This window comes from Botryllus schlosseri, chromosome 4, assembly GCF_051294905.1.
Source record: "Botryllus schlosseri isolate E-star chromosome 4, Bs_hap1, whole genome shotgun sequence".
Lineage (NCBI taxonomy): Eukaryota > Metazoa > Chordata > Ascidiacea > Stolidobranchia > Styelidae > Botryllus > Botryllus schlosseri.
Window position 1 is genome coordinate 29,983,863 of NC_137239.1, and position 16,721 is coordinate 30,000,583.

Consider the following 16,721-nt stretch of genomic DNA (forward strand, 5'->3'; position numbering starts at 1 on the left):
TGTTTATTATACATTACAGTAATAAGATACGCCTTAAAATATTTGTAAAGCAAACATTTCACAACTCCTGTATGAATGGTTTAAGCGAAACTTTCGTCCACGTTGACGTTGTCGATACGGTAATCCGGATTATTGTATTGTGACGCAACACACTGGACGGTAAGCGTAACAGTAGCTCACGCTGAAGATGGTAACGATAAGTTTTCAGTCAAACTTTTTGCAAGGCTTCATATTTTCATGCTGACAAGCTGAACAGTCAACATTGAATAAAGCTTGAATAAGCAACTTGAAAACACAAAATTCCCTGTGCAAAATTGTTATTTTGGCTATTTTCATATCGTCATTTCTGCTACTGACTCGAGCTTGCTGTCAAGTTTTGGTTCCTGTAGCGAAGGTGGCTGATTTCAGTATGAATATTCATTCTTCCGTCAACAAGGAGTAATGTGTTGTACAGTTTTCAAGCGTGTCAACTAGTAGAGCAGTGTTTGGTGTCAACCAGAGTGAGGCCTTGGTCTGGTAGCTAGGAGCCTATCACAGGATACACAGGATTAGATTACCAAAGTGTTCGTCAGTTTTCAGAATTATTATAAAAGCATTATTTAATTTGCGAAGTTCATACGGTTGCTAGCGCAATCGTCAGTCAAATTCAGACATCCGAGGACGGTTTGAGCAAAGCTGTATGCTGTAAGCTGTATGTATGCTGTAAGCTGTATGCTGTACGCTGCAACATGTATTTTGTTTTTGAATGTAATTTTTTGCTCAATAAAAACTGTCTCTCTCTATACTCCTGGTTTTGAGGTGGGTCATTTTTCTACCAGAAAGATTTAGAAGTGACTTCGAGACTCATTCCGTACCGGTATATTAAGCAAGATGCACGAAGCGGTTTAATAGTATCATACTCAAAATGGATCTTCAGACTTCGCTTGATGCAACATTTTCAGTTTAACTGGTCAGAAAGAGTGGCCATACGCTTTGACGCTGTGAAGATGTCACTATTGGTGGTATCCAAAGCCTGGATTTAGAAGACAAGAAGCCGGATTTATACTACTGTGGTCAATGCATCTCATATATCATTGTCATGATGAAAATTGCACATGATTTTAACAGGCTAAAAGCGCCACTTCTGTGTCCTCGAATAAAACAATTATTTCATATATCAACGCAGGAAGCTGATAGTAAACTCTAATTTCGACGGTGAAATATCATTTTGACCTTCGCGTCTGATTGTACAAGGTAGAACAGGGATCTCAAACACGCGACCTGCGGCGACATTATGGATTTTCAAGTATTCGACAATAGTTAACTGCCGTCGTAGCGGGCGTTGCGTAGCTTAGCGGATTTCGCTATCTAAACAGGTCAGTGTGGTAACCATTGGCATTCTGTAGCCTCCATGTATAGTTAGTTACATTTTGGGTCTCTCTATCCAAAATCCATGTTATTATCGCCAAAAGGCGGCGAGTAACGAAGCGGTACCCTCCACAGCCGTAACACCAATGGATTGTTAGCTGATTGGACATATCTGTACTATGACACATGAATTTTATATTTATGTTGTTATGTATCTGTTCCAATATTAGAAGGTAAATCTAATGATGATTTAATTTGACTTTGACAATGACATGATCAATAGCCTACTGACCAGGAGTATGCCCGAAACCTGAATTGACACTTCTCAAATGCTCTGATATCAGATTAATCCTTGTTAAATTCTATAATTTCTACCTATGATTGTGGCACGTCTAATGTCCGCTGCAAAATTCTAACGCGACAGCTTTTACGGTTTCATGATGGATTTGTCCCCTTGCATTGTGTCTCTATCTCATTATTTTGACAAGTTATGCCAAAGTATACAACAACACTTTCATTCAAATAATAAAATGTGATTTTTTTTCGTGCCAAGCGTGAATATTACGATAGTAGGCTACTGTCACATCACATTTTCACGGTGCGTGTGGAATGCCAGTCTATAGAGTCCCGTCAAATAACGCCTACTTCGAAATACATTGAATCCTCCTATCATTGCGATGCGGCGGCCCAGGGCGTCATCAAAAATTGGCCAGCGAGCACATTTGAGTTTGAGACCTCTGATGTAGAATATGCAACCCCACAATTAGGGGAGATGGTGAAATGAATTCTAAAAACGAACATAAAAAAGTGCATTCTGTAGCAGATTTCATCAATCCAAGAAATTTTCTTCGTGCGATTTATATATGCTACGCGAAACAATAACTGTTGTTTATTTATTCGCCAAAAGCTTTCAGACGGACTCGATCTCAGACTGATCAGTAAATGCGGTGAATCAAATTGGAAATTTAGGAAAAAAATTGTCTGTAGCCTATGACAAAACAAGAAACTAAACAGTCGAAATAAGGTATAGTAACGATTCATAACAAAATAGTAAATGACCGAAAACAACAGCACAGAACAATATTCCAAGAGTGTAGACTAGACGTTCCTTCTCGCAACTGATAATAATCGGCTTTCGCAGCTCTACGATCGTATATCCCAGGACCTTTAATTGCAAAAGACGACGGCCACAAGCAACGACCGAAAATTCACTGTCATTCTAATGCAACGCAAAAGGATGTGGTACCTGCGATAAATCAAAGATTTATTTTCTCGTACAATAAAATTTCAGAACAATCAACGCCCCTCCTCCAATGATAGTGATAATTATTATCAGAGCTGTTGTAACGTACGTCATATATGGCAAAATGGGAAAATACCCCTCTCCGTATTTCCCTTCTTTATTTCTATCCTGGCTACGCTTGTTGTAGTTGAAAAATAAGGCACTATATTCTAAAATCTCCTCTTTTGTTCGGTTCATAAATTTCTTCTCGCTAAGTGTCAATAACTACGTGAATGCACGGACGAGCATGCACAAGCACACAATCGAATCAAAATACACACAGAGTTTCTACTGAATGAACACTAGTCATCCCTCAAGATTACTGGAACACGATCTCATATACCGACTACGCCTAACGACACATCTATCTAACATGCGTTGTGGTCGCTTATCCTTTTATGTTATCTTCTTGACTCAATTTTCATTGTGTGCATGCCTCATCTTTGCATGCTCTGGGCCGGTGAGTCGCAACCTTGCAGCAGCAAACCTTAAAAATCAAAATTAACCAAAAATGTGATTACGACAAAATAAGGCACTCAATTTGAAATAAGATTTTGGGAACTTTAATTTCATGAAAAATTTGCGGTTGCCATATTTATATTAGACCTGTTACCTATGGTGTTCCATTGAAATTTCTGCTGGGCAAATTGCTAAACGAATAATTTTGATTCTTCGGTCTCTTTTGAAAGAACATCGACTTGACTATTTGCTATCATCATCATAATTTTATTAAAATTTTAATCAAATCAATACAACACAGATTGCGATATTATGAAAAGATTGAATGTGCCGAAACGACTTGGAATAGTCTTAATCAGACGCCCACCTTGGTCTAGAGCAGTGGTTCTCAAACTTTTTTGATACGTTTTACTAGATCAGAGTGAAAATGTCGCGACCCCCTTATCGCCATATTAAGTATCATAAAAAAGGGCAACCGTAATGCAGTCATTGTTCGGTGACATGGAAAGACTTATGGCTGCTGCGCAGAGGTGGTCAAAGTAGTCAAGAGAGCTACTGAAGTAAAAGTGGAAGTAGCGACGAAAAAGTACGAGTAGTAGAAGTACCCAAGTACGAGTAGTAGAAGTAGGCTACTACTTCCATAAGCAACCTAAAACTATATTGAAGTAGAAGTAGAATTGACTGACTTTAAATCTTGTGAAAACGATCGTAATTCGTTCGCATGGACTCTGTCAAAAGCTGCAAATTGAGCTATGCTAAAGGTGCAGAGCTTGCCTTGATTCATATTGATGCGTGCCAGCAGGTATCCAATTTTCGACAGCATATACACTGTAAATCTAAAAGGTGGAAAAAATGGTTGGAAAATGGAGAAAGATACTTCCCCTCCAATTATCCACCGTATCTCCACCAGATATGGAGGAATTTAGAGGGTAGAAAGAGGGAGGAATCAATAGTCTACCATATTTGGTGGAAAACAATTATTGACATGGTGGAAATCAGAAATGACTCTTCGCAAACTGTCGTATTGCCCGATTAAAACATGACAGTCGATACTGGCTTATAGTTAATAACGTCATCAGACATGAATTTCGAGTCGAGTGTTGTTTTTTCACTCAATATAAAGTCATAGTCGCATACATTTTGGAATATTGATAAAATAATAAATATTTCATTTACAAGTGGTTAAGCCAGTAGAGGGATTAGTAAATTTGAAAATATCTGAATACTATTAATGGATTGTGATAATAATTTCGAGATCCTGCACGACCGTAGCATATCCAAAACCTTTAACGTATATTCTTAATGCCAATATCCTCACCAATGAACCGTGACCGGCGGTAATTCAGCATCCGGGACTCTGGCAATTTCGAATGCACGGGGAATCGGGGATACGCGCTCTCCGTTGTCAGTCGATCTGAGTTAGTCGGTCGACAGAGAAAGGTATTTATATTCATTGATTGTGAGTTGATCACAATATGATTATTGTTGATTTTAGTTCATAAGTAATGTCATTTGCTTAATCGATTTCATATTAAGTACCGGTATCGCTCGTGACTAAAAATACATTGAACTTGTCATAAGCAGTTACCAGTAGGCTGATGAGAGATGAGAATGATGCATCTGATGACCCGATACTGTTTTTCTGCTGTTATCTTGCTTGGTGGGAAGGTAATTCAAGTAAGCCAACTGGTGATTATAATGCCAGGAATTAGGTAGGAAAAGTACATTTTCATATTCATGCATAACATAGATAGAGCTATTGGGTACCGGTATTCAAACTGGTTCTGTATTTAGTTTTACCATTATGCAGTAGCTGCATATTTATAATTTGGATTTTCATTGTTTGAATGAAAGGAACTCTTCTGATATCTTTCTGGCGTCACAATTTTTGTAAATGTGAGAATTTACTATGAATATATTCAGTATAATTCTGCCAATACTAAACGACATGTCACGGTCTCGGACAATGCATAACTTGTCTTCAGTCCCGCTCAGTCCGACGTTTAGTATTACAATTTCTGCGGTTAATCCTTTATAGTGTTAGACTGTCATTCAGCGCAATAACTGATACCAGTGCGTTTTAGTTGCGAATTGAACGGTAAAATCTAAAATGTATGACTTAACAGCACATCATTAGAGATATTACTATGAATGTGTTGAAATGTCCTATCCTTGCATGCATAAACCAATACTTGGACAGGAAGTCTCTATTGGCTCATGTTCGGCGCTGCCACTATATATGTACAAACTTAGAGTGTAAAATCGCTCCATGCAAATATGTTGCTGCTTCTTATCATGCTTATAGAATGCACCTTTCGAGGAAACACAGTGAAAGCTCTATGCCATCCAATGCAGAGACAGTAGTACTGATAGTAGAAGACAATGACTCATTTCGCCTTTCTTTTCTAGACAATTTCACAGTCACATTGTGGAAAACTCTTGGGTGAAATATTTGCTTTCTCCCGGCGATGAAAAATCATTTGTACCTTTAGATGCGTACGCAGTCGATGACCACCATCATGTCCGTTTAGATCACTTGGTGTGAGATGTAATTGAAAACTAATTGTAATTTGTAATTTCAGTCCTAAATAATTATGAGACTTTTAGTTACATTCAATACCAACAACAAGATCATTAATGTGTGCAGAAAAGAAGATATACCATCATCTGTTGCACTGAAATTTGATTTGGCGCCGGAACTCTTGAATATTCAGTGTTATGATAAGGAGTTTACTGATTGGGTTGATCTGTCTGATGCTGATGTAAAAGACAATGATCGGATTAGAGTTCTTGTTACGGGTAAGTTTAGGCTTGGTTTCAGTTATCAATTTTTTCACCTCTATACCCCATTTTCCTAGAAAATGAACAAAGCGTTTGCGATAGCAGCATCACTAGCGACTCCCTAACTGTGGATTCATCTGAACGTAATGTGATGGGTGATTCATCTGAATCTATTGTGACTAATGATTCAGTTAAATCATTACTTTCACGTTCATACCAACGATGGCCTGTGGCCTACGACATCCCAACCTTTCCTCAATACCTGGTGCAACGCATCAAAAACCTAGTATCTGGGAGCGCTGGCAATATTGTGATTCCATCAAGACTGAGAAAAGAGATCAGGACAATTCTCTTTCAAGATCTTTTGCGATATTCCTTGTAAGTATAATTCTATTCAATTCTATCCATCGCATTTTGTTTCAAAGCTCGCGCACACATTTTGTTATTTGGATATATATCAGGTAACCAATGTTCCCTCTGAGCTGCGCACGTGCGCAAATGAGCAGTGCTGAAACGGTCTCTGCGCGCAGAAAATCGAAGCATGCGCAGTGCGCACAAAATATCCGACGTGATGTTTTTTTAGTCGTTGCGCACTGTTGTCCAATGGACCACGCAGGCGCGCAGACTCGTGAAAAATTAGATGGAACATTGCCAGGGCCAAATAGTGTTATCACTGAAGTCTGAAACCGAGGTACAGGTGCGGCTCGCAAAGGTAAATATCGCGTTCCGTGAAGAAATGAGAATTTACAATCACGTGCTCCTCACGGAAGAGATTTTTTATTATGGTTTCGTTCGCGTGAGCGATATAGATAGCATTTTAATAGCGCATTCTTTTATGGGAATGGCGAAATAACATATGGTTTAACAAAGTTGTAAATAACAATGGGCTAGCTCAAAGTTGATCTGCGATAAACCAACGAATACTCTTCTCCGCGTGGCATGAAAATTGCGTAAGATTTACTCGGGACCCTAACCCGCCAATTGGAGGGCCGAGCTCGAAGGGGTCCAAAATAATTTCGTTGAATAACATGAATCATGGTGTATTTTTTTGGAATTTTTCCGGAATTTTTTTCGCGCTATGCGCGTTTTAATATTGTACGATATTTTGATTATTGGGTACCCTTTCCCAACAGAAAATGCGCATGATTTATAGAAATAGGCAGTAGGGCGTCGCCCATCACGGCACCATGACGCTCCGAGACATATGAAGTTGAAGGATATGTTTGCAGGTAACTATATGACGATCTATCTAACAGGTACCCCACTGCGCATCAGTATCGAGAAGTATGCGTGGCATTATTAAGAAACTATCCGGTTTTGAAAGACAATAACGAAGAAAATTCCAGCTATGTAAGTCAGCTGCATGTAGCTGTAGTCCTGGGCAAGTGGGCAATGGGCATAATACACTAAGGGGACGCCAAATATCCATAGTAAACTGTTCTGGCCCATTACCGGTGAATTCCGGACAAATATATGTTTTCGTATCAGCGTATTATACGCACCAGAATCGACGGCTGCCAACACATACTAATTGAATTACGTGTTGACGGCAGCACAAATTTCCTTCTACGGCCGCAGGTTGGCCACCCCTGAGCTAGAATTATTTCCAGCTCCGGGCGCATGCCGTAATCTTATCAATAGAAATCGACTGTCTACCAAATGCCCAATAGTTTAAAATTCGATATTGTTGTCCTCGATACGAGTACGTCTAGCAATCAAGATTATCGGAATGTGGAAGGTTCCCTGTTCAAACAAATCGAATAATTTCAGAGTTTGTGTCACCCATAATCTTGTGATGCATCAATATTTGACAATGGCATGGCATACTGCGCGTTAATAACGAAAATAACACTCGTGCGGAACACTGCAATCACAGTTATTGAATTGCAACTGAATATTTGAGTTAAAATGGTCATTTCAAATGACGTTTCCGACCGGGGAATTCGAACCCCGAAAACCCTATGGTTACGCGCCTGGCACACACGTGTAGGCTATCGAAAATGAAGACGTCTCTAATGAAGTCGCTTCGATTCGCCTAATTACTAATTACTGGTCACAAATCACTTGGGTGTTTGAGCATTTTGTACGAGGTGGCCACCACCTCGCCAATATGGCCCCATTTTGCCAAGTATCAGGACTAATACTCGAAATAACTATTCTTCAAAGTTGCATTGAAAAATTGATTCGCATGGAGTCATTTAACGTATTTAAAAAAATAAGACTTGAGTCAAGTTGAGTGACCCAAAAATCGCGACTCGAGTCCATGCAATGGAACCACATCAAAACAGCCCTCAAAGTCTGAAAATCGGCATTGTTCCGTTTCATTGTTATGTTCATTGTGTCGTGGCGCTGCCATTGTTGAAACAATGCCGATTTTTAGACTTTGCGGGCTGTTTAGGGGTTTTTCCTTGCTTTTAGTATTAGTACTCTCTGCAGAGTTGAGTTCAACAATATTTGCAATTTCTTTAGGGCTCGTGGCATATTGCCTTGAGGCAGAAGTTCAAGGACTATCGAAGACATTTGGAAGCTGAATTGGTGAATCAGATGAAGCAGAAGTATGGTACAAAACGAAAGAATGTTGTTAAGGAAGAAGAAGAAGCCAGCAGCTCAAGATGCAAAAGAGCCAGGGTTGTAAGTCCAGTTAATTTTTATCTTGGTTTTGAGATGAGCTAGTTAAACTCTAATTTTTCAGGATAATTTCTGTCCGGATTTTGTTGAAGATCAACACAGCATTGATAATCTCATAAAAGATATGCAACAAGAAGTAAAGAAGTTGGAACCAAACCAAGTCACGCTCCTAGACCGAATGAAGAGGACCCATCAACACCGCAGAAATCAGATTTTAGAAGGGGCTCAGTTATCGGATATACTCCTGATTTATCCAGCACTATGGGATGCTCAATGGGTAGGTACAATAGTCTATAGGATAAATTGTCATTGCCACAGGTGTATCATATCTTATGTATATTAAGATGTTGAAAGAGGCTGAAACCTTGATTGGGTTTGATATTTTGAAGCGCACAACACAGAGCCGCTACAATATAGCTCAGGCCAAGATAAAGTGGCCTAAAGTTCCCGAAACTATTCAAGGATTACTAGGTGAGAGTATTATTTCATGACATTGTGTGGCATTGCAAATTTTCCGCTAACAACTTTTTTCGAATGAATTCAAGTGCAGTGGCTCTCTAACTTCTGCCGTTGCGATGCAATTGTAGAAACTTGTTTGACTTGCGCCGCACCAATAATCGTGGCTTTCACAATAACATAGTGTCGTACCAGCCAGTTGCAGTTGGATTCATTTCCGAAAATTACACGCGTTCAAAATAAATATCGGAATGCTAGAAGTGATCATCGAGGGTTCTAATAACCTGTGTCTGCTTTATAGGTGATGGAGTGGTGGATTGGCGTGCTGGTATACCAACCATGTTTGGAGAAGGATACGACAATTTTCTTCATATTGGAGAGGTAAGCTATTCGTAGATAGATGGTGTATAATATGCTTTGTTAAAACTAAACAGTTAGTTGTTGATGGTCAACTAGCTAACGTTTTTTGATTAGTTGTAGTTCTAATTGCTGATTTTGAAAATTCAGTAGTTGTAGTTCTAGTTGCGGATTTTGAAAATTCAGTAGTTGTAGATAGTTGCTGATATTGAAAATTCAGTAGTTGTAGTTCTAGTTGCTGATTTTGAAAATTCAGTAGTTGTAGTTCGAGTTGCTGATTTTGAAAATTCAGTAGTTGTAGTTCTAGTTGCTGATATTGAAAATTTAGTAGTTGTAGTTCTCGTTGCGAATTTTGAAAATTCAGTAGTTGTAGTTAGTTGCTGATATTGAAAATTCAGTAGTTGTAGTTCTAGTTACTGATTTTGAAAATTCAGTAGATGTAGTTCTAGTTGCTGATTTTGAAAATTCAGTAGTTGTAGTTCTAGGTGCTGATTTTGAAAATTCAGCAGTTGTAGTTCTAGTTGCGGATTTTGAAAATTCAATACTTTGTACAAGTCTGGTTTCTACGTCGCCATCTTATCCGCGTAAGCGGTGTCTTACAAGAATCCTAGAAGTGGGCCGTGCTACAAATCGGCAAATACGGATTAAAAAATGAGGAACACCTGCCTGTTGTAAATGACCATAATGGTAAACCAGTGTTTCATAATCAAGTCAATCCATATTTCTTATATACCTTACAACTTCTAGCAATAGAAAGTGGCAAGTTTCAGTAGACCTGGTCCAGGCGTCGCGCATAGCTTAAGTAACGGATTGGGGCTCATGAGATTGAAATATACTTCATCGCAGCAGACTGACTGGTGACAAGATATTTTTAAAAGCATAAATCAAATAAGCAACATTTTGTGACACAAATTCATGTTTATAACTTGTGCAGTGGTAATATGAATTGTCCTGTGTGCTAAGCCTATCTCGATATCATAATGATCTGAAGTCAGAAGATTACATAGTAATATATCTTTCAGGTTTCTATCTCTCCATATCCAACGCTGGTCTACAATTCGCAATGGAGCCTGCACTTGGATGGAATCGTCTTCTCAAAAAACATTGAAAGTTTTGATGAAGTACTTGCTCTTCTGATCGCAGCTCATTGGATATTTAACATCAAATTTCAGAAAAATATCAAGCACACTCTCACCTTCATTTCGTCCTACCTGCTAAAGCTGCCTGGCGTAGAGCTGACAAATCCTGTTGTGAGGGCTACCAATATGTTGCCATAAACAATGGAACTGTCATCATAGTTATGTAGGGTTACCATACGGAGGCTCAAGAGGGTCATTCGAAGTCGATTGTCAGTGCCGACTTTTTATTTTGATCAACACCACTAAATTTAAGTAAAAATATGGTAATTCTGGAGTCGTCACTTTCATTCAACACCAAAAGTTTTCCAGCATAAAATGAGCAAAATTGGCTGTCAACTAACTAACAAAATCAACTAACTTTCCTGAATTGGTAAAATTGTCCTCCTTTTTCGATTCCGTAATATGGTAACCCTATAGTAATGACTGTTCGAATACGCTTAATAAAATGCCAAACTTGTATGTTTTTAATTGGATTTGTATTCAGCAGTATTGCATAAAGCAAAGATGTGTGGCAGCTGACAGATAGGTTGGGGTGGAAGGTATGTCCCCAATATAGGGTGGAGGGTATTACCCCATATAGGGCGGAAGGTAGTCCCCCATATAGGGTGGAGGGTATTCCTCCATATAGGGTGGAAGGTAATCCTTATATAGGGGGAGGGTATTTCCCCATATAGGGTGGAAAGTATTTCCACCATGATGGGGGGTGGAGTTGCATTCCACCAGAAATGGTCAAAATGGTGAACCACTTTCAATGGAGGAAATCTCCACCTTTTAGATTTACAGTGTATTAAGCATTCGTCCACATCATGGAATGAAAATGATAGTATTGACATGGAAATGTGATACTAATCCTCTGTTCACTCGAACAGCCCGTTTTAGAAAATAGCATGGTATGACGCCGTCCCCCTTATTATAAGGCCTGTAGTTCAGTCGAAGAGCAATACGGAGAAGATGTATTGTATAGGATACGGTGTAAAGACTTTGCACGATTAGTAAACGTTGAAAAAATATATGGTCGATCGTAAAAATGTCATGTTGTGTCGCTTTGTTTCCGTAAACTAAAGGCATTACTACACTTTCTTCTATACGGAGGAGATAGCATAATGGTGGCGGCACGGGTTCGATTCCAACCGTCGGTTATTCTGGGCTCCTCGTCCCCGTGTCGTTGTTTTTACGGCGACAAAAATGCCCAGAAAATATACCCGACAAAGAAAGAAAAAGAGCAAGCAATAGATTCCAAAAAGGACCGACGAAGAAAGAATAACTTCGAAGGAGACTGACATCGGGCACTATAGGTCGAGGTGGATGCAAGTTCAAGAGTTCCCATCTGGTCGGTCGTTCGGCATCCCCCTATATATCTGTTCATTACATCGCATTGTGTGTCTTGCATATCACATTGTACATTAATTGTGTGTGGGTCTTGGGCAGATAAAATATAATCTGTCGATTGATTGATTGATTCTTCAACATGTAGGTTCTCCAGACAAGAGACGTAAAAATAATTAGAACTCAAACTATGGTACAGGGAATTGACAGAGAAATATAAATATTACTTCTAAAAGCGGAAAATGTATTTTATGTCTTCAGTCCAGTTAAGTTTCAAATGTGGTATGATAAACAGGTCTGAAACTAAAAAATGTCAGAGTCAACTTTTCCAGATTAGGACACGTCATGGGCTGCTAGATTAGGATATGATAAGTAAATGCTAGATTGCGAAACATCAGTTTCAAACGTAATAATGAGCCATATATACTCTGATAAAATATTTCATAAGCGACAATGTGGTTTTAACGGAACCACGCAACCCGCTACCTAATTTATATCCACCAATACTTTCGTGAAATCATATTGATCAATATATCCACTGTGCGCGAAGTGCGACGAAAATTCTGGACTTTGTTCAAGTTTTATGAAAATTAAATGTTGATAGTCGGTGAAAACAGCCCCGAAATTCCTCAGACTATCTTTTTTATTGGAGAATTAAACTACTTCTACTTGACAAACAGAAAATAGCGAAAAGTAAGTAAGTAGATCATAAAATATTACGAAGTAGAAGTAGTGAAAATCAGATCTACTTGAGTAAGTACCAGAATTAGTGGAAAACTACTTGAGTACTTCAAAAAAGTAGTGCTTCGTTACTGACCACCTCGTCTGTACACTAGTGTAGCTATAGCGACTCTGATACGGCGCGATGTAGGGTACACACGGTAGGGATAGTGTGAACCTCTGGAAGGTTCAGATTCGTGTGAACCTGGTGACGTCATATTGCTAATTTCAACCCTACATTTCATTGAAGTGATATATATTTATGTACGTACACGACACCTAGCGACGACTCGGGCCACATAAAAATGCGACAATGCTGAAGTACTGACTTTTTAAACCTCGCCAAATTTATCAACTGGAGCAATCAAATGATAAAATAATCCCATATAATCAATATTCTTCCTCGCTTGCCAACAATTTCGACGAGGACTTGCAAGGAAATATAAGCCTACGCCGTAACAGTCTGGGCCAGACAGAACAATGTATTCGGCGTCTGAGTGTTGCTACCTTGATATTGAGCAGAGTGCAAACGGGTTTTACCCAGAGGTGGTCAAAGTAGTCAAGAAAGCTACTCAAGTAGAAGTAGAAGTGGCGACGAAAAAATCTACTCAAGTACGAGTAGAAGTACTTCTTTCATAAGTAACCTAAAACTACTTGAAGTAGAATTGACTGACTTTAAATCTACTCAAGTAAGTAAGTAGTAGTGAAAACGATCGTCTTTCGTTCGCATGGACTGTCAAAAGCTGCAAATGGAGCTATGTGGAAGGTGTAGAGAGCTTGATTTATATTGATACATCCTAGGACAGGGGTTCCCAACCGGTGGGGAATTCCCCACTGGTGGGAAATGCAATGGTTTCTGGTGGGGAATAGACTCAATTGTTAAACATTATATATAGGATAACTACAGAGATACATATGCGATGACAGTTACCATAGTTAGCTGCTCTGGAATGTATGTACATCGAAATGTACTGCGTGTTGTTCACAAAAACTAATTTTTAACTCTGGATAATCAATGACGGCGTCACAAACGCATCCGGCACGATCAGTATGACATGAAATAAGGCTTTCGCTAAATTGTGAGGGTTACCGGTATCGGTTCAAGTACAATACGTTTTATGTTACAGTTATAGTCGATTGTCATGCTTACTGGCGTGGTTTTTCAATGGCAATTCCCTGCTAACGTCCGGCCAAATGTTAAAGAGGGGCATTTTAAACGGTATATAGGAGTTTCGGGTAGTGGGGAATGAAGACAAAAAGGTTTGGAACTACTGTCCTAGGACGTGTCAATTTTTGACAGAATAAGCAGTCGTCCACATCATGGGATGTAAATGAAAGTATCGATATCGAAATGCGATGCTAAACCTTTGTTTACTTGAACACCCCGTTTTAGAGAATATTATGGCATGCCACCCTCACCCATATTATAAGGCCCCCAGTTCAGTCGAAGAGCAATACGGAGAACTTATGTCGGATACTGCTTTAACACGTTGAGTGATTTATACGTTAATTAAAAATATGACTGATCGTAAAAATGCCATATAGTGTATAGCTTTATTTTTGAAAAATATATAAGACACTTGCTTTTATAGCCTACTTCCACATGTATGTTCTCCAGACAAAAGAACTGAAACTATAATTTGAACTCAACGTATAATACTCGTAATGGAAAGAAAAATACAAATACTACTTCTAACAAGCGGAAAAAATGTCAAGGTCCACTTTCCCAGATTAGGACACGTCATGGGCTGCTAGGTATAATAGGTAATTGCTAGATTGCGAAACGGCAGTTTCAAACGTAATGGGTAGCCAACTAGCCATACTTACTGTGGTGAAACATTTGATAGTGTAGGACGCCCTGCGCCCTTTCACGGTTCATACACTTTGTAAGATACAACATCATTATGGTACATCGCCCATATCTGTATATCACGTGACTTATATCTTTCTTCTCGCTACCACGTGACTTACCATTTATCAGCTCGTGCATTTCAATTACAAACCAGACTCATCTGCGATATCCTACTGTAAATTCCATGCATATTCGACAAATATATCTATCTGAGGCAATACTGTCGTTGCATTCACGTTGAAGTTGTCAGATCAAGGACTAACACAGGGACGTGCGTCTACTACGAAAAGAGCTAAGTATATCTACCCAGCCATACATTACGTGGAACTCAGGTTGCAACTCTAGCAGGTTATCAGACGTCATATCTGGTCCGCAATAGGCTATCGGTGTGAACGGAACCACGCAACCCGGTATTTAAATTATATTCAGCGATACTTTCGTTAAAACATATTAGTCACTCCATATCTACTGTGCGCAAAGCGCAACGAAAATTCTTGGTATTACATGAATTTTATGAAAACTAAATGTCGGTACTACGTGTTGGTACTACGTGAAAACAGCCCCGAAATTCCTTTGTCTATCTATATTATTGAGGGATTAAAGTACTTCTACTTGACAAACTGAAAATAGCGAAAAGTAAGTAAGTAGTTCACAAAATATTTCGAAGTAGAAGTAGCGAAAAAAGATATATTTCAGTACTTCGAAAAAGTAGAAGTACCTCTGGTTTTACCCACTTTGACCAGTTATAGAGCAGTAGCCAGCACCCCAATCGTACGGATTTGGTTTTTATGATACAATAAACATGAAGTCGAGATGGACCCCGCACGCTTGCTAGATTTTTTACATCAGCGAGGATATCAATTTCATTGATTGGTTGAATAAGCATTCGCTGACTACCTACATGTAGTGTATCTCTTGATGTTGTGATTCCGGGACAAGCTCACAGCAGAGAGTCATTAAATATTTACAAACAGAAAGCTGGATATTTCGAAAAACATTTGTAACAATAAGCAGGTACAATTTCTGAGATTGTCAAGGTACATGCTAGTTCAGTGTTGATTTTTTTCATGCTGCCGGCACCATGCATGGAGTGGACCGCATACGAAATGCAATAAACTTCAACCAAAGATGTTATTATGACGTTAAAATTGTAATATATGAAAAAGGTTCACGGTGCAGAACCTACCAAGGTTCGTTTGTGAACGTGAACCTCTAAATTTCCTGGCTTCACGCACTTTGAACCTCGCGTTCACGCCCTCCCTAATACGCTGGTCTGGGCTCGGGATCTCTGCTTGCACTCGTTGAACGAAACGTCAAACACAACGACACACAAGTCCATACGGTTGCGATAAGATTATATTCCACGACACAATACTCAATACGGCGATTCATACTAAACTCATATTATCACAATAGCGATGCACACAAACTGACAACGGAAACAGACGACCTACCTATACGAGACACAGGCCTACACACAGCAGCCGAACTTCACACAAACCCTATTCCAACAGCTAGGCCTAAACCTACACCAGCAGCAACCTTGCCATCTGCAGGCAAGTACGGACTACCTATGGCGAAACACCACTCCCTATATCAGGGGTCGGCAATCCCCGGCACGCGTGGCATTTGCGGCACTCGAGATGATATTCCATGGCACGCCGAATGATTTGACGCGCACGACATAACCATGTTTGTTGCAAAACATATAACATAAGTTTTCAAAATGTAAAAAGCTCGAAGACGACCCAAAATTATTTCTTAAATCAACATAAAACAACATCTTTTGGGGCAGATTTTATTTTGCAAATATTTTGCGCGCGCGATTTACCGGACACCTAATTTCTTGATTTATTGTGGGAAACCAAACTGTATTTACGGCAACTTAATAACGTATGATATCGTGTGAAACCGTGTGAATGCTTTGGTCTAGGCGTTTGCACTGTGTATCCTGTGGGAGCGCGACTATTCTATGAACCAGCATTTCGGCGCAGGGCATTTTCACGCTAGGAGCCACACGTTTCGGGCAACTCCGTGCGCTGTGTGCGCTGCCAAAATGGCTGACGGCGATAAAGCCTTGAAGTATAATAACCGCCTCATGCTGGTTAAAATGTGCTAAATTTGGTATGTCCACAGTCCAGGAGCCGAAATGACCGGCGCCGAATAGTCCAACGCCCGCAGCCTGCGCCTCACGCATCAAATGAGTTCCGTGTCGAAAAGTGAATTTGAAATCGTGTTCTGGATCAAGGACAACCTTTACCGCTCTACCGCGATCTTTGGAGCTTGCAGACAAATCTCGTGTCAGACCAACCCTAACGTGACATCAACCCGACTTGCATGATACATGGGTGAACAGATTGTTCATCATTAGGAA

The 16,721-nt window shown here is 39.6% G+C and overlaps 1 protein-coding gene across 1 annotated transcript; it reads left to right on the forward strand.

Annotated features, from left to right (window-relative positions):
* Positions 1-6,057: 6,057 nt before the first annotated feature.
* On the forward strand, positions 6,058-10,868 carry LOC145437791 (uncharacterized). Its single transcript, XM_080315089.1, has 7 exons — positions 6,058-6,247; positions 7,126-7,219; positions 8,339-8,500; positions 8,562-8,774; positions 8,842-8,968; positions 9,255-9,334; positions 10,333-10,868. The coding sequence occupies exons 3-7, from the start codon at positions 8,414-8,416 to the stop codon at positions 10,585-10,587; spliced, it is 762 nt and encodes a 253-aa protein (XP_080171215.1). The 5' UTR covers positions 6,058-6,247; positions 7,126-7,219; positions 8,339-8,413; the 3' UTR covers positions 10,588-10,868.
* The last annotated feature ends 5,853 nt before the right edge of the window (positions 10,869-16,721 follow it).

Coding starts and splice junctions, on each gene's coding strand:
- LOC145437791 (XM_080315089.1), top strand. CDS start 8,414: ATGAAGCAGAAGTATGGTACAAAACGAAAGAATGTTGTTAAGGAAGAA. Junction 8,501..8,561: donor GATGCAAAAGAGCCAGGGTT/GTAAGTCCAGTT, acceptor CTAATTTTTCAG/GATAATTTCTGTCCGGATTT. Junction 9,335..10,332: donor ATTTTCTTCATATTGGAGAG/GTAAGCTATTCG, acceptor TATATCTTTCAG/GTTTCTATCTCTCCATATCC.